This window comes from Panthera tigris, chromosome D4 (assembly GCF_018350195.1).
Source record: "Panthera tigris isolate Pti1 chromosome D4, P.tigris_Pti1_mat1.1, whole genome shotgun sequence".
In the NCBI taxonomy this organism is placed as follows: domain Eukaryota; kingdom Metazoa; phylum Chordata; class Mammalia; order Carnivora; family Felidae; genus Panthera; species Panthera tigris.
In genome coordinates this window covers 73,045,354-73,064,063 of record NC_056672.1, presented here as the reverse complement: position 1 = coordinate 73,064,063, position 18,710 = coordinate 73,045,354, and the positions used below count along the sequence as shown (strand labels likewise).

The 18,710-nt window shown below is 49.2% G+C and overlaps 1 protein-coding gene across 9 annotated transcripts in view; it reads right to left on the bottom strand.

Annotated features, from left to right (window-relative positions):
- The window catches only part of RGS3 (regulator of G protein signaling 3), a 139,712-nt gene that overhangs the window by 32,883 nt on the left and 88,119 nt on the right, over positions 1–18,710 (bottom strand). For 2 of the 9 annotated variants that reach the window (XM_042964891.1, XM_042964895.1), the window contains one exon: positions 11,873–18,109. The exons of the other annotated variants lie outside the window; for them this stretch is intronic. In XM_042964891.1, coding sequence (XP_042820825.1) covers positions 18,002–18,109 — 108 coding nt within the window. In that variant the 3' untranslated portion in view covers positions 11,873–18,001. Of the gene's footprint in view, positions 1–11,872; positions 18,110–18,710 lie in introns of those variants that run through there. 9 annotated transcript variants of the gene reach the window in all.

Sequence of the window (18,710 nt, the reverse complement as noted above, 5' to 3'; positions counted from 1 at the left end):
TTTCTCCTTTCCAGACACACACCCTGTCCAGCCGGCGGCTGCCGCTCTGGGTTTCTTTCTTCCATCAAGTAGAAAACTCTGATTTCCCAAGCCACTTTCATCCGAGGAGGAGAGCGGGATGTCTCAGGAAGCGTTCTAATCCTCGGCCAGCCAGTCCTTGAGCCTGCAAGGGGCCCCGGCTCCCGGGTTACGTGCTCACACACTCACGGGCCCTGGCTCCCCTGCGCCCGTCCCCAGGGCCTGGGCTGGGCCCCCAAGTGCCTCCCTGGAGGGAGAGGCATCCATCACTCACGACAGCGGCGGCAGCCCCGGGCACTGGGATCCGGAGCCGGGTGCACCCCACACGCATGCTGACGGCTCCCCCGGCTGGGGCAGTGCAAAGCCAGCAGCTGCTGCTCTGGCAGGATGGAATCAATCGCCGGGGCTTCCCGTCACACCCCCACCCCCACCCCCACACTGCTCGGAGATCGGCGCACCGCTGCAATTTAACTTGGGGGTCCTGCAGCCAACACTCCGCTGATTCCGAGAATGTCGCTGCCTTGGGATAGGGGAGCAACTGCTTCACTCAGCGCACAGCAGCACCCTCCAGTGTAGCTGGAGCTGAGCACTCTTGTATGTCAAATTCTGGGGAATCAGATGGACCGAGAGCGTGGGGGTTCCTCCCCCACGGTACCATGGCTGGGAGGGGCACATTACAACAGTTCGGGAGTTAGGGCCACAAGTGAAGGAGAGACATCCCTTAACAGAGGGACTGTGGCAGGAGGGGGTGGGAGGCAGAAGAAAGAGCCTTGGACTAGGAGGCTGGGTATCACTGATCAAGTCCCTGTCCACCTCTGAGCCTTGCTTTCCGCATCTGTAAAATGGGGCTGACAACCCTTGACCTGCCCACCTGTGGGATTCAGAGAGCATTCAATGATCCCATGCCAGGCATTATTCCCAAAACGTGAACTCATTTAATTCTCACAGCACCTTGTGAGGCAGGGGCTATTACTGCCCTACTCAATGGACAAAGAATCTAAGGTCCAAAATGACAGCAGACAGCGCCCGAATAGACTCAGAGCAGCTAGCTGGCTGTCCAGCCAGGATTGAACACCAGTCGGGCCAAGTCCAGGCTACCCGCTCCTATGGCCCTTGCAGAGTTCACCACTGCAGGAGGCTGCTTTGCCAGCACTGAGCTGTCTGATGTCGTGGCAATGGCCACTGCAGTTGGTTGTCTGATGTCAGCAATCGCGCTCTGGGTTACGCGTGGGGCCAAGGCTGGGGGTGCCCATCCCACAGCAGCCCCAACCTGAAAATGCTTTACTGCCGGACAGGCAGGCACCCTGGGACGTCACACGGAAAAACTGACAGGCAGAAGGAGCCCCTGTGTTCCTTTCTCACCTCACCCCGCCTTGGTGGCCCTGGGCTGAAGTGCTATCCTCTCCCTCTTACTCTTCCTGTGTTAGTCTCAATGGCTCTGAAAGTCTATCTATGCCCATCTCCCTGCCTCTGTCTCTGACTCCATTCCTGCCTTATCTCACACATACGAACATACGCATGCATGTGGGTGTAAGAAAACATCCTATATCAGGACCCACTTGGAACAGCCCTCATCTGAACAAGTCACTTACAGACTCCAACCAATACTTTGTCTTGTCCCCGGGGGCAGAGCCAAGGCAGCCCTTGCAGGGCCCAAGTACCTTCCAGATTGGAAGACTATCATCCTGTAGGCTCCTGGGGAGTAGGGCCCACCTCATTCTAGGAAACTAAGAAGGTGAGTCCAAAAGAGTGCAGTTCCAGTGGGGCTGACTAGTGCCCAGGGTGGAATTTCTGGTGCTGAGATAAGATTGCTTAGGGTGGAGAGCCTGAATACAGGGTTCTCTAACATGAGAGGAGTCCCCAGGTCTCACCTGGGTCTTCACCTCTCAATCAACAAACTGTTCTGGAGCACCAACTACCTGCCGGGCTCTGTGCTGGGCCCTCGGGATGCAGTAGAGAACGGACAGACCGGGGCCCTGTACTCACAAAGTTCCTGAGGGAGACAGACGTCAGCCACACAGCCAGACTAGTGAGTTTGTAATTAGACACTGTGCCATCATGGGCAGAACAGCTCTGCCAGCCGAGGAAACGGGGTCCAGAACAGATCCAGAATGCGTTCATCGATGCTCTGGACCACAAGGATAATGAGGAAAAGACCCAGCAGTTCAGCGCCCTGACACCCAGGAGCCTGCCAGAGCAGGGGAGGAGAGCACTTCTTGCCTAGGGGAGCCCACACAGCCACTGCTCTCTGCCTCTCCAGAGCTCCAGACACAAATCAGAGAAGCAGGTGGGCCTCCCAGTGTAGAGTCTGGGGCAGGAGAAGGAGTCATGGACACTCAGGCTATCTAAGCCAGAAAGGCCCTCGCAGATTTCTCACTGTTATTCCCCATTTACAGACAGTGAAACTAAGGCCCAGAGAGGGAAAGTGACTTTTCCAAGGAAACAGAGAAAGTGAGTGGCAGGGCTGGGACCAGGAATTAACTCTCAGTCCAGTGCTCCTTCCACTGCACCCCAATGCCTCTCAGATCTACATAAATGATGGTGCTGTTCAGCACAGGAGGAACTGGGGTCTAAGGAACGGCAAGATCTAGGTGGCCCAAAGTCCCACCAGGATCGGCATCTGGGCACTCAGGGCCTGGGCCCCATTTATGGATCTACATATTTTATTTAACAAACATTGATTTGACACTTACTATGTGTCAGCACTGTTCAAAGCACTTGCCAATTATTGACTCATTAAACCTTCACAGCCCTATCAGAGATGATGTCTAATGGCCCCATTTTACAATTGAGTAAACAGAGGCAGAGAGATTATGAAACATTCTCAAGGTCACATACTAGTAAGTGCAGAGCCAGGGGTCAAGCACAGTCCACTGCGCAGGGCAGCCCTTGCAACAGACAAGCCCTCCAACTATCCTGAGAAGCTGGCCGGCCATACGGCCCAATCATGCAGGCAAACTTCTCACTGTTCGGACAAGTTGGCAGGAGCTTCCAGGGCTAGGACCAGGGAGGGTCAGCAGGAAACCTGTGTGTATGCACCTCCCATTTCGGGGGCGGGGAGCAGCAGCCCCAGCCAAAGCCCAAGGCTCCAGAGAGGCCCCCAGGGAGATTCAGCAGCCCAGGCAACCTGGACAGGCCATTCCCCGGGGCCGCACCGCGGCCAGGTATCCACCGGTTTCCCTTATTGCCTCCACTGCAACGTGCGTGGGGTTGTGTCCCCAAGACCTCATCATGAGCCCTGCACAAATGGAAACCCACCCCCTTCCTTTCTCCTGCAGACTCTACTTAAGGAGGCCAAGTGTTGGCAATGCCCTCCTCAAGGAAAGGAGGGTACTTGCCAAAGGCTATTTAATAAGCTTCCCTGTCCTGGCTTCTGATCCAAAGTCCACTGAGATTTTTGTTCCGGGTTGGGAAGAAGGGTGATGCGGCTATGGCAGAAACCAGGCACAAGCCGGGGAGAGGTGTGGTCCCAGGAATTCCAGAGCATATGACGGACTAAGACCACCCCAGCCTCCACCAGCAGCTGCTCGGGCGTTCATTCTTCCCAGAACAGGAAGGAGCCAGACCTGTGCTCGGGTGTCGGGGCAGTGAAAGCCTGGGCTGGGGTATGCTGGCCCCACCTTCTACAGAGCCCTGCCTCTGCCCCAGTGTACTATAAAAGAGCATGATGAGCCTGAGCTGCCTTAGGAAACTGTAGAATTATCTGTACACACCCACCCCAGCCCAAGCTTTAAATCTGCTAACTCAGGAATTTCTGGGCTTTTACTCATTGGGTCTCCCATCCCTAGTTTATTTATTTATTTACTTACTTACTTACTTACTTACTTACTTATTTATTTATTTTAACGTTTATTTATTTTTGAGACAGAGAGAGGCAGAGCATGAATGGGGGAGGGTCAGAGAGAGAGGGAGACACAGAATCCAAAACAGGCTCCAGGCTCTGAGCAGTCAGCACAGAGCCCGACACAGGGCTTGAACTCACGGACTGTGAGATCATGACCTGAGCTGAAGTAGGAGGCCTAACCGACTGAGCCACCCAGGCGCCCTTTTTTTTATTTTTTATTTTTTTTAATTTTTTTTTTAACGTTTATTTATTTTTCAGACAGAGAGAGACAGAGCATGAATGGGGGAGGGTCAGAGAGAGAGGGCCCATCCCTAGTTTAGAGGTCTACAGATTCCATTTGGAATGGCCCTCCCCACAGAAGAGTCAGCTAAGACCCATTTATTTGTTATTTCAGTAACCACTGAATCCCTACATGTGCTGGAGCCTGTTCTCAGAATGGTGGACGCAGGCAGACAGGGAAGCAGCCTGCTCCCGAGATCTGACCTGGAGGATGAACATCGCTGATGCTGGTGCTGACGCTGCAGGCAGGGACTGTCCTGCCTTGTCCTGGTCTCTGTGACCCTAATGCCAGGGGGCACGCTCTCCTACCACTTGCTACATGCATGTACCTGGCTCTTCCTGGTGGCACTAGCCTTGTTCTTGGGGTCCGTACTGCCAGCGGTGAGGTGGGACAGGACAGAGCAGGCATCCTCAAGTTCAAATGCATGGGGTTTCTGGCCTATAGTCTGCAGAACCTAGGTGAGATCCCTCCCCCTTACTGGCCTCAGCCTTCCATCTCTAAAATGAGGCTAGAGAGGGGTATCCAGTGGGCTCAGCTCTGCTCCCCCACTTTCAGTGGCCAATCCCAGGTGCCTCCAGGCTCTCTCACTAAAGGAATGAGTTCGGTCAGTGGGTTTTAGAAAGAGCACAGGCTTTGGAGTCCAGAAAAAATATCTGAGTGTGACTTATCTTGGGCAAGTCATTTTAATGTCTCTGAGTCTCTGTTTCCTCGTCTGTAAAATGGGGCTATTACAGTCTGCCTCACTGGGCCCTGTGGAGGACCAAACGAGCTGGTGCACACAGAGTGGCCCGCACACAGTAAGTGTGTAACAACAAGGAAGTAACAACGTCGTTGTTGTGTTGTCGTTGTTGTGGCTACGCTCTGAAAATGACCGAGTTCACCTTGAGAGGGCCGATGTAAAGAGTAAAGTTAAATGGGGGCGCCTGGGTGGCTCAGTCGGTTAAGCATCCAACTTCAGCTCAGGTCACCATCTCATAGTTCGTGGGTTCGAGCCCCATGTTGGGCTCTGTGCTGACAGCGCAAAGCCTGGAGCCTGCTTCAGATTCTGTCTCCCACTCTCTCTACCCATCCCCTGTGCACACTCTGTCTCTCTCTCTGTCTCAAAAATAAATAAACATTAAAAAAAATTTTTTAAGAGTAAAGTTAAATGTGAAAATATCTGCAGAGGGTCTAATGGACAAGTAAGCCCTGACATGGTGCCTGGCATGGACTAATAGGTGATAGTCATTACCATCTACTGAGCAACAGGTTCATCTTACACATGAGGAAACTAAGGCACAGAAAGGTGACATGGCAAAAACAGTGGCAAAACAGGCCATATGGCCCCACGGCCTGGGCTCTGAACCTGTGCGCTCTGCTCCCAAGTCACGTTCCCCAGGCTCTTTCCTCCTCCTGCCATCCTCCTCTTCCTCAGCAACTTCAGACAGCAAGGCCAATTCCCAATCTGCTCACAGGAGCTAGATGCCCCAACCACAAGGAGAAACCCGCACGCAGTAAAAGCCAGGAGACCAAATGTCCACCCGCAGAGCCGTCCCCGAGACTGTCCCTGGCTGGCTTCTGCCTCCAACCTGGGCACACATCTCTGTCACCTCAGCAGTGTCAGCCTGACCTTAGGCAGCTGCAGGGACACAGGTGGCTGAGGGCCTAGGCCATCTCCCTTCCTGACTGCAGTCCAACCAGCCTCATGCTGGTGGGAGACTTCAGGCTTTGGGGAGCGATCCCTAACCCACTGCGCTGTGTGAGCTCCAGGGTCAGGCCAGGTCCGGACTACCAAATTCCTGGGAAGCCTTCAGCACAGAGCCACCAACTCAGATATGTGGAGGCCAGCCCCGTGACCTTGGCTGCTAGACACAGTGCCTCTTGAGTCTGCTCGCTGCTTGGACTGCTGGGCTTAGGCCCAGGCCACTGCAAAAGAGGGTCGGCAGAGGAAATACCAGACTGAAATGCTGACTTTGCTGCTGTCTTCTCTGAGCTCCAGGGCAAGGCCAATCCCCTCTCTGGGCCTCAGCTTCCCTGTTCCCAAAATGAGCACTGGGGTTTGACTAGGTCAGTGCTACTCAGAGTGTGGTCCACAGAATGGGACTGATGTGCAACTTCTTGTTACTGGTTTGCAATTCGGTAAGCAGCAAAATCAAGCGTTTGGAAACTTCTGTAGCAATTTCACAGGGCCATGATACCCAAACGCAAGACCAGTGGACTGGGCCTACTGAATAGGCTACAAGGCTGGTCCAGGTGTTATCAAACCGGCATGAAGAATCACATGTGGTGTGAGTTTTATAAAAGTATGAGGCTCGTCCCCACAGGTGGTTGAAGAAGCCTTGCTCTAAATGTTCTTGTTTCCACGAGAACCCACGAACTAGGCCTCCATCACAGTACCCACACCTGCAGTCGGGATGCACGCTCCTGTCACCCAAACTGTTCCCTCTCGACCGCTCCTGGTATGGAGAATGCCACCACCATTCACCTGTTTGCCTGAACTAATACCAGCTGAAAGCCTTCCAGGAAAAACTACCAATAGACAGCAAACAGCTAGAAAAAATCTGGTGACATTTCTAAATTCCCAAGATTGGAAAGAGAAATCCTGCTAGTTTCCATGAAGAAATCTTAGAGAATCAGCTGAGTGCTTGCGCTTCTTACAACACTAAAGGCTAGGATGACAGAGCATCACTCTCAGGTTTCTGGAGAAGAAGGACTCTAGTCGGATTCTCTCTACTTAGGAAAGGGATGACTCAAATGTGAAGGCAAATATTTTCAGACTTACAAAGACTAAGAAAGAATGCCACCCACAGACCCCTTCTGGAAAAATTACTTGGGAGAGCCCTCTAGAAAAAAAAAAAAAAAAAAAAAAAAGAATGAGAATCAAGGAGTCAGCGAGATGGTGGGTACCTGAGAAATGGGGGAGGAGCGAAACCAGAAACATGTATACACTTAACTGCTGATAACATAATTGAGGAGTTAAGTGCAATTTAAATAAATGACTCTTTTTTTATGTTTATTTATTTTTGAGAGAGAGAGACAAAATGCGAGTGGGGAAGGGGCAGAGAGAGAGGGAGACATAGACTCCCAAGCAGGCTCCAGGCTCCGAGCTGTCAGCACAGAGCCCGATGTGGGGCTCGAACTCACAAGCCTTGAGATGATGACCTGAGCCAAGGTCAGACGCTTAACTGACTGAGCCACCCAGGTGCCCCTAAATAAATGACTCTTAATAACAGGACTGATGTTTCAAAATGGTAAAAATCAGAAAAAAAAAAAAAAAAGAGTAACAGAAAGTAAAGTTCCAGACGATTTCAACAATCCCTAGGAGGCACAGAGGAAAGCAAAGAGAAGTATGTGCTATCTAACACATTCACTATGGGCAGTCGGAGGTGAGGACAAACTATTCCAGATCTGGTGTCATGGCTGATATTGAAATACATTTATGGAAAAGGTAAGGGTAAAACCCCTGGCAGACTAGAGTCAGGGTGTAGAATTTCAGAGGAAGTTCTGCAGAATAATGGGAGGGCAGTCTTGTAACACAAGTGACACTTATCATGAAGCTATAGTAATTAAGTCTCAACCTGCTGTAGGAATAGACACATTAATGAGGAAATGAGGAGGGAGGTAAAACTTGAAAAATAAAACCATACCGTTCAAGGGGGGAAAGAGTGAAGATTATATAATCCTGTGGTGAAGACCACAACATCAAAGGCAAATGTATATATATATTTTTTTTTAATTTTTTAATGTTTATTTTTGAGAGAGAGAGAGAGAGAGAGAAAGAGACAGAGCTTGAGAGGGGAAGGGCCAGAGAGAGAGGGAGACACAGAATCTGAAGCAGGCTCCAGGCTCTGAGGCATCAGCACAGAGCCCGATGCAGGGCTCGAACTCACGAACCACGAAATCATGACCTGAGCCAAAGTCAGATGCTTAACCAACTGAGCCACCCAGGTGCCCCCCCCCACCAAAAAAAAATATTTTAAAAAATTTATAGATATATTAGTCATCAGAAAAATGCAATTCAAAACCACAGTGAGATACTACTTCAAACCCACCAGGATGGCTATAGTTTTTAAAATGGGAAAATAGCAAGTGTTGCTAGAGAGGCTATAGAGAAACTGGAACGCTCGCTCGCACACTAGCAGTGGGGATACAAAATCATTCAGCCCCTTTGGAAAACAGTCTAACAAGTCCTCAAAAAGTTAAAGTTGCCATGTGATCCAGGGATCCCACTGCTAGGTATATATATATTCAAGAGAAATGAATACATGTGTCCACACAAAAACTTGCACACAAGCGTTTATGGCAGCATTATTCATAATAGCAAAAAAGGTAGAAACAGCTCCAGTGTTCATCAATGGATGACCAGACAAATAAAATGTGGTATATCCATGGCTCCATCCATCCATGAAATAGGCTTCAGTCATAGAAATGAAGCAGTAGCACCTGCTCCAATATGGATGAACCCTGACAACATGATGCTAAATGAAAGAAGCTGGTCACAAAAGACCAAATATTACAGGATTCCATTTATATGAACTGTCCACAATAGGCAAGCCCACAGAAAGTGTCTTAGTAGCTGCCTTGGGCTGGGGTAGATGAGGGATGACAGCTAAAGGGTATGATTTCTTTTGGAGATAATGAAAATATTCTCATATTGATTGTGGCGATCATTGTACATGTCTGTGAATACACCAGAAAAAAAAAAAACATTGAATTATACACTTTAAATGAATGAATTCTAAGATATAGGGATAAGATCTCAAAAATCTGCTATGAAAACAATTTATAGACATGACTGACTACTATCAATCCAAAACCATCTAAAATATTATTTTAAAGAATAAAAAAATAAAACACAAAAAATCCTTATTATATAAAGAGCTGTTGTCAACTAATAAACTATAAACAGCCCAGTTAAAAAAAATGTGCAAAAATACTTGAACAAGCGACTCACAAAAGAGACAACATAAATGACTAAAAGGCATATAAATAAATATTCAACATCTCCAGTAATCAAAGAAATTATCCTCCTTAAAAATGTAACAATGCATTGTTGGTGAGGCTGTGGGGAAATGGGCATTCTCTCACCCAGACTCCCAGTTTACTTGGGACTAAAGGGTTTCTCAGCAAGCAGGATTTTCTGTGCTAAAAAGGGAAAGTCTTGGGCAAAGCAGGATACACCAGTCAATGTAAAGTTCTGACCAAAAGGGAGCATGGGTGGCTCAGTCGGTTAAGTGACCAACTCTTGATTTCGGCTCAGGTCAGGATCTCACGGTTCCTGGGATCAAGCCCCTACCACTGCCCACCCCCGTCAGTTCTTTGCTGACAGAAAGAGCCTGCCTGGGATTCTCTCTCTCCCTCTCTCTGCCCCTCCCTTCCTCTCCCTCTCTCTCTCTCTCTCTCTCTCTCTCTCTCCCTCTCTCTCAAAATAAAATAAATTGTACTGATCACTAAAAAAAAAAAAAAAAAAAGTACTGATCATAGGGGCACCCGGGTGGCTCAGTCAGTTAAGCATCTGACTCTAGATTTCAACTCATGGTCTCATGGTCTTGAGATCGAGCCCTGCATCGGGCTTTGCACAGAGTGTGGAGCCTGCGTGGGATTCTGTCTCTGCCCCTTCCTTCCTAGTAAATAAATAAAGTTTAAAAAATAAAAATAAGATACTGATCATAAATCAGTACAACCATTCCAGGGAGTCTTTTGGCAATAAGTATCAAGAATCTTTTTTTTATAAATACATACCCTTTGGCTTAGAAATTCTGCTACCTGGAATTTATTCGAACAAAATATTCATTCATTCAACAAACATTCGTGGAAGGCCAAACATGCACATACTAGATGATGCTGGGGATACCAAGAAATACCTATAAGGATTTTTATCTCAGGTTTTTGTACCAATGAAAAATTGGAAACAACCTAAATGTTGAATGACTGGAGATTATTTAAACAAAAATATTTCACCTACTCAATAACATACTCCCCAGGCACTAAAGATGATGTTGTAGAAGAATATTTATTGACATGGAAACATGGATACACTACGTTGCCAAATGGAAAAAAAAAAAAAACAAGTTAGAAAGTTGTGTGCATCAGTAATCCCAGTTTGCAAAGTAGATATATGTGTGTAGAAACAAATGCCTGACAGGATACACCCCAAAATGTTAACAGTGATTATCTCTGGGTGTTGGAATTAAGAGTGAACTTCATTTCCTTCTCCTGGTTCGACTGTATTAAATGTTTTCTTCATAATAAACATGAATCAGTTTTGTAACAACACAAAAAAAGTCAACTGCATTTAAAAACAACAACAAAAATAACAACAACAACAAAAAAAAAAACCAAAAAACCATCTGCCATGCCTCCATCGGAAGAAGCCCTAAGAAAGGAGGTTGCAGAAAGTCAAGCGTGTGTTCACACTTGATCTGGCAATGGCAGCTACCATTACTGAGTACCTACTACATGCCAGGCACTTTGCAGGGACCATCCCTCTAATCCTCACAAGAATCCCATCAGCATCTCATTTGGCAGATGCGAGTTGATCCCCAGTAATTGCACAGCGAATGAGAAGCAGTGCTGGGGTTGGAATGCAGGTCCCTGCCTCTACCTCGGCTAGGTCTGCTTGCTCCTGAGGAATGGCAGAGAAAGGTCCTGAGCTGGTAGGCCCTCTGTCCTATAGGCCCTTGTCCACCATCCCTGCAGACAGTCCAGGGGGCAACAGAAGAACAAGTTAGCAAGGGTGGGGACACCAGCAAAGGGAAGGCCAGCTGGCAGAGGTCAGGGCTTGGGGCAGACTAGCCGGTACTCCTCGCCTGCTGGGCGACTTTCAGGAAGCCCAACCACATCCGGCCCCAGGAGTTCCCAGGCCCTGTGCACGCCCAGAGGCAGTAAGAGAAAACCTCACAAGGCCTGCAGCTGCCCTGCTAAAGCAGCAGGAGGAAAAGAGTCTGCCGGCTGGGACCTTCTCCCTGGGCTCGACGATTCTGGCCAGTCCTGTCCCCTCTCTAGGCCTACAGGACGGGGTGTGAAGGCTGACGGCTCCAGGACCCTCCCAGATCTAAGTCCTCTGAATCTCTGGCCCTTCCTCACATAGGGCCCGGCAGGAAGAGGAAGGGGGTGAGGCACCCCACCCAGCTCCCAAAGGAGCCCCCTCCTCTTCCCCTCAGCTACATTCCCACCACTATTTTTAGAACAGACCACAGGGAGCATCTCCACCAGCCCTGCCATGCCCAGAGCTCCAGGTAAAACAGCGGCCCCATTCATTCCACTGCAGCAAGAACACACCCGGAATTTATAGACCCGCCAGCTGACTAGACAGCCTCTTCCCCTGGACCATGAGCTGGACCATTTCTTTCTCACTATTTCCATTACAGCCCGAAGTGGTGACTTACTTTTCCTAATGACAACACAGCTGAGTGAGACAAGGGGAGCATCTCTAGGACAATCTGTGCCCCTCCCTGCCATCAACCTGGCCGAGTCTTCAAAAGTCATTAAAGAGGAGCACTGGGCTAGAAGCTAGGGGTTTGCATCCTACTTAGAACTCTAGACCAACTGCTGGGCCCTTGGCCAAGTTCTTACCCCTCTCTTGGTCTTGATTTCTTTTTCTTCTTCTTTTTTTTAATGTTTATTTTTGAGAGAGAGAAACAGAGCATGAGTGGGGGATGGGCAGAGAGAGGGAAGCACAGAATCTGAAGCAGGCTCTAGGCTCTGAATGGTCAGCACAGAGCCCAATGCAGGGCTCGAGCCCACAAACAGTGAGATCATGACCTGAACTGAAGTCAGACGCTCAACAGACTGAGCCACCCAGGCGCCCCAACTTGGTCTTGGTTTCTATAAATCAGCTTATTAATCAGTTGATCTTGGTGTAAGAGGAGGGATGATTTTCAGTTCCATGTTCCCAGGGTCTATGGTTCTATCAAAATTCTAGTGGTTCATAAAATAAACGCTACATTCATCTGCTTTGGGATATGTGCCGAGTCGTGTTCCCAAAGTCCATCTGAGAGTTGATTAGGGTCTCAGAATGCATTTTCCCCCGATATCAGTGTTATAAATGGTGGTCAGCTTCCTAGGCTAGCCCACTGAACCCTTAATGTTCTTCCACAAGGACCAACAGAACACCATAACAGAAAACCACGGACATTTCAAAGATACTGTCGTAGAAAGTTTACCTGCAGCAGGGTTTGAGTAAAAGAAGATGCACAGTAAAGTCAACGAAACAAGTCAATGGTGACTTCTGGGGAAGAGTCCAAAGGAGAATCTGACCACATGAGAAATGAAAGGCACTGCATATTGATTACTGCAAATTTCACTTGAAAGTTAGCTTAGGCCATAAACTCAGTAGTTGGGAAAGTTAAACAACAGACGTGCATACATATATATGTGAAGTCCAAACAAAAGAGTGCAGTGCATAGAAAGGAAGAAGGAAGAGGGGAAGACTCTGGGTTGGAGAGCTCCTTGTAACTGGCTTCCCAGGGGCCAGCCTTGAAGGAGGCATCTCTGGGTGGGGAGGAGGCAGGGGTGTGTTTATAATGTGGGTACCGGTGATGAGGACCCTTCCCACATAAAATCCACAAGTATACCTATGTGTCACGAGTACGTGATGAATATCAGCCATGTACAGCATTTGTACATATCCATGCGCATACACCCTTGTTTCAATGTGAAGACCAAAATGTCTTTTCTTTCTTCCTTTAATGTGCTATTAAAGTCCTGAGGCTTTGAAGATGACTCCTGAAGATCACCTACATTCAACTCCCTCATTTTTCTTAGTAAAGAAAACAGATGATCAGAGAGATAAAGCAATTTGCACAAAGCCACACAGTGAGTTACCAGCAAAATCAGGATTCGAACCAAGACCTTCAGAATCCTGCTCCAGTTTTCTCTGAGGGAAAGGGGCTCAGGGAGAAGAGAGCCCCACACACCGGGGGAAGAGAACTGTGAAAGCAGTTCTGGTCAGTTCTCCTTCGCCTCCAAGCATGCCAGGAGTCAGCATGGAATACGGTAGTATCTATGACCCTGAAATGAACCTGGCCAGATTGCTTAATAAGCTAAGTGGGGATCCAGGCTATGGTCTCACAAATTGGAGGTACAACAGAGAAAGCTTTGAGACAAGAGAGTCAGGAGACCTGACTTCTAACCCTGACTTGGCCACTAACTTGTCCCATGACCGTGGCCAGGTCACTTCCTTTTTTTTTTGAGCCTCAGTTTCCTCATTTAAATTCTAGAATATGAGAGGCTTGAATCATATGACCCAATTCAACTCTACAACATCTACTGAGCATGTACTAAGGATGGGGCAGTCACAGAAGAAGAAATAAATAAGATTATGACCTCCACTGGCTCCCAAGGAGCTCAGTCTTGCAGATGAGACATATCTGCTTAACACACTGTGCTAAGGAGGAACAAGATACCATGGGAGCACAGAGAAGGAAGCCATGACTTCTGATGCACGCCTGAGAAAGGTGTCTCAGGAGAGTGGCCAAACCTTAAAGGCTGAGGATTGTGTCCGACAGGGAGAGCAGAGCAGGGCAGGCAACCTTGGGTGGAAGAAACAGCCTAAATGTGAATGTACACCAGGAGTTAGAAGGGGAAATAATGCAGCGTGGCTGGGCTGCAACCACAAAGCAGGAGTACAGTGCACCCAGGAAGAGACTTGAGGTCCACGCCGAGACCTAGGCTTTACTCTGACGACAGCTTCCCAAATGGTCTGGACGCAGCTTGGATGGTCTGTGATTGCCGGGAAGCAGTAGCACAGAACAATCAAAAGCAGGTGCTCTGGAGCTGGGCTGCCATGTACCGATCTGGCCACCCTAGCTCTGTGTCCTTGGGCAAGTTTCTTAACTTCTCTAAGACTCGGCGTCTTTATCTACCAGTTGGGTCTAACGAGAGTAGATGTGTAACGGGGACGATGAACCTCATGAGGCCGTAGTGAGGATTAGAGGGACAACATAGATCACCGTATAACTGCTCCCCGAATCACCTAGTGTTATTATTCTACCCTTAAACCAAGGATAAGGAAACAATTGCAGGATGGTGGCTCTGCTCAGAGAAAGGCTTAAGGGAAGATAAGGTCAAGAGAGGATGGAAGGTAAGGTCATGCTGTCTTCATTAAGAGCGAAAACAAGAATAGCGCCATAGCCAAGGCAAAAAGCAAGACAGTGAAGCAGGTGGTCTGTCCGTAGCCAAATGGGCCTCAAGCAGCAGAGAGAGGAAAGCTGGAGAGATGGGAAAACAGTTGAGCTTTTCAGGGAAAAGACTGTGCTTTCTGAGGGGATATCTGAAATCCAGTCCAATTGATTCCCAGGTACTTTTGGTTGAGACTTGGAACCAGTCAATTAGCAAAATCTGGGCCCACAACCCAGAGCGGACTCTTCCCACCCTCAGCGAGGCTTGAGTCAAAGGCCTGCTTCCAAGACTCATGTTCAACCATACCAGGTCCTGAACCTGAAGCTGTCCCTTTCTGCCTTTGGCCACAGTTCCTTCACTGCTGGGTACCCAATACTGTGTCTGCTGATCCTCTTAAACACCAGATTCAAAAGGGGAAGGGGCATCAGCCGACCGTGCCGGTGCCCCTGTGATCCCGTCTTAAGGAGCTCCACCCCGCTTTTCATATCAAATCTGGCATGAAGCTCCTGATCTTTTCTGGGCCACCCCTCAGACACACAAACTTTGGAAGCTTGTTCTCTGCGATATGGAGGAGACGTCTCATTCATTCGTCCTAAAGCATCTCCTCCAGAGCTTAAAGGGCCATGGCTTCTACATGAAGGCTATCACCCTCCTGCCTCTTCCAGAAGGAGATGATTGATTTCTCTACTTCCATCCCTAAAAAGTAGAACTTTGCATCTGGGAACAGCAATGGGTTAGGGCTGAAAGGCTTTGGTTTGAAGACTAGCTCAGCCTCTTACTAGCTGTGTGATCTTGGATATATCATTTAACTTCTCCGAGTCTTGGTCCCTTTCATCTATACAGCGAGGCTGCTGGTGGCCTGGGGAGATAATGCCTGGGGACCCCAGTCGCTATCTCAGAAGCCCCTGCTGTCCCTGTACGGAACCCTCCCACAAATTCCCTCTGCCTTCACTAGGTGCCGTGTGTAAGAAATGAGGGCTTTGGTGGCAAAATTTATGAAAAATATTTTAAAGAAAGAATTTTTTTTACAAGACGTCCATAAATAAATGTCATCATGATTTCCAATAGGTTCCAGCTCCCAAAGGGTCAAAAGGCCAGGCCAGCAGAGACTGGGCATGGCTGTTTACAGGAGAGACAGAGTTTCAAAAGACCCAGTGCCTGAGACATAAGCAAACACAAAAACGGGACCAGAGGGTGTGAAGGAAACTTAAGGGATCACTTTGTATTCAAATCTCACAGATGGCCTTTTCAACAATAAATGGTTGTGCTCCCATCCTCCCGGCTCCCAAGCCCCAGACACCAAACGAAGACAATTGGACCATCAGGAAAGAGGCCATTGTGTAGGCTTCTCAGCATGATTTATGTGGAGGGCGGGGCCCAGCCATGCTTCCCGTGATTATGACTCTCAGATGCACTTTCGATAGCATGTTCATCATCCTGGATGGCTGGGACGGACCCGGATGCCGAAGAGCAGTGGCCACCCGGTCATGTTTCATCTTCTCCAGCCCATGAAGCCAAATGAATTGTCTTATCGATTTGAGAGGCAGAGCAGCAGTGGCGCTGGGGCTCACCACAGTCACCGGGAAGACTGGCCCAGGCCCTCCCGGAGCTGACGTCTGCTCCCCCTGGAAGTGGCTAGGCCTAGGACCCCAAGTCAGCAGCTTGTCAGGACCGGATGGGAGGAAAGCCCTGTCCCCAGGGCTCGGTGTTATGTTCTCATTCTCCATTTCAGAGAATGGCCAGAGTTCCTGTCCTCTGCACCTGTCTGGTGGATAGAGGTAGGTCACCAGGTCTGGGAGAGTCAAGGTCGCTGCCTTCCCAGACAGGCGATTCTCCTGGGCCTCACATTCCCCTTAATGTCATTTTATAAGGGAATCAAATGAAATCAAAGTGCAGCTTGCTGTCTGTGCAGACGCAGCCGCTCCGCCTCTCAGAATTAACCCTGCGGGCTGAGTCCTGGCTGACAGATGCTGTATATCAGTTGCCCCAGTGCAGCCCCAGCCTATTCCCCTGCGGGGTGGGGGCATCAGCCTGGTCGCTGGCAGATACATCCCATCCCCTGTTCAGGGGATGTCTGATCTTGCCTAAATGGAAGGTGATGGACATAGTCTCTTCTGGGCCATGCTTCTTGGAGTTCAAGTGGCCACAGCAGCTGAGCAACCTCACCAGGCATAAGAGCCCTCTCTAAAGACACTGAGATGGTCTTCTAGGACACAATGCAGAGACCATCCAAGGTCCAGGGGCTTCTCTGGTCTGAGCCATCTCTCTAGCCTCTTTGACCCCCTTTTTCTATGCAAGTGACTATGGTCCTATACACACCTTTTGTGTACGAGCTATGTCACTCAGACCTGTGACCTTGGGCTTCCCTCCCTCTAGGTCTTGACAGTTAGAGAATGGTATGAGAGCTGTCCAACCCTGGGCTCCAGGCAGTGAGCCGGCAGGGCTCTAATCACTGTCCCTTAGTAGGTCCTAGTAGGTCACTGAGAGAGCAAGACACAGTAGAGGAGAACAAGGGGAGGTGGGGGGCAGGGAATTCTCTCTTCTTATCCCAGAGCCTCCACCATATCCAAGGGTCTGGAAATTCACATACCTACCTCCCCAACCACTACCTAGGACAGGCAACCATTGCCCCTCAGAAGGGTCCTAGGTCCTACCTAGGATAGGCCACCAAGCCCCTGGAAAACTGAAGGGACCCCCTAACTCATCTCTTCCTACCCACTTGGATGCCTCCTTGGGCCCTCTGATCTTCTAGAAATGTCCCTGAGACTGACTCCCTTTCTCAAAGCCTTCAGCGGCTTCCCACTGTATCTAGAATGAAATCCGTAAAACATTAACCACCATGGCCCTACACAATCTGGCCCTCACTCATCTGGTCCGCCTCTTCACTCAGCTCTAGCCACACTGGCCTGGCCTCTGTTGGCCCCAGCACACCAACCTCCTTCCCATCTCTCCTCTCCACAGGCTTTTCCATTTGCTGGAACACTCTTTCCAAAGTCTGACTGGCTAACCCCTTTCTGGCCTGTAGGTCTCAACCTAAAAGTTATGATATATTCACTGCCCCCCACCAACAACCCCACACACACAGCAACCTAAATAATATTTTCTCTTAAAGGAATCTTTTTCTTCGTAGATGATCAGTTTGTAATCACGTGTGTGCATGTGTGTATGTGTTGGTGTTGATCTATTTAATGCTCGCTCCCCTACCAGGACTGAAATCTTGACAGAAGCAGAGACTATGTCCACCTCATTCTCCACAGAACCCTCAGCTCCTAGCCCAGAGCTTGGCATAAAGTAGATGTCCCCAAAATATCCGCTGAATTAAGAAATGAATGAATGAGTACAGATGCAAAATAAATGAATGAGTGGAGATATCTTCTGGCAGTGGAGGACGATGAGATTGTTCTCCATCAGGGCTGACCTCTGCCAACCTCTCTCCTGTTGCCCCCACGGCAGGCACTGGAACCGCAGGAAGCCCAGATGCTATTTCTTCTCCTTCTTCCTTGTAGGGAAAAGGTTTGAGTCTTCTCCTTTTGGGATCTTCTGATGCCAGTGTACATGTACCCACAGGGCCTCTCATACCACTGTGGTCCTTCTGATGCCAGTCCACACACACCTGTGGGGCCACTCCCTTCAGATAACCCGAGGCCCACCATCTTGGTCCTCCGTTTTGGGTCCAGTTGAGGTGAGGTTACTGTGTGGTAGGGGATGCCCAAGAAAGGGTTAAGTTGCCAGAAGCAGAGTCCCGCCCTTGGGTTTGCTCAGCCAATCAGAGTCTGTCCTGATGAGGTAAAGCTTCTATCCTGGGTAGCATTGGTTGAGTTGGCAGGCCCCATCTCCTGCTGGAGAGAGCCATAAGGGTGGAGTTTCTGTGGAACCAGACAGAACTGGAATTAGCTCGCTGTCTACTCTGGCCAGGGCTGCCTGACTCCAGGACCTGCCCCTGTTCCTTTCTAAGGTGCCCAGACAGACCCTGGCATCTCCGGGGCCCCGCCTCTAGCTGACCAGTGGAAACGACAAGGTGGCATGCACTTCGGCGTCACATCTGGGAGAAGTCTCACAGCCAGAGCAGACCCAGGAGGCCTCAGTTTCCCTGCCTGGGCCCTGGAATACAGCAGGTGGTTACCAGGAAGTGGCACGGAGCGATCATCGCATGAGCGCAGAGCAGCAGCATTCAGCTTCAATAAGCAAGGCCACTAGATGAATCTTCCTATACAGACAGAGCTTTAAAATAATGATAATAGCAGCTAGTTCACAGAGTTCTTCTTGTGTGCACATTGCATGAGTTAATCCTCACGAGAACCCTGTTAATCCGTCCACTTTCCTGATGAAAAAACTGAGTCTCAGCAAGGCTCGGTGCCTCCCCTGAGGTCACAGAGTGGTAAGAGTTTACGTTTCCCATATCGCCTGCCATATTATTATTGAGCAATCCGTTGGCATATCTGTCTCCACCACCGGACTGCGATCTCA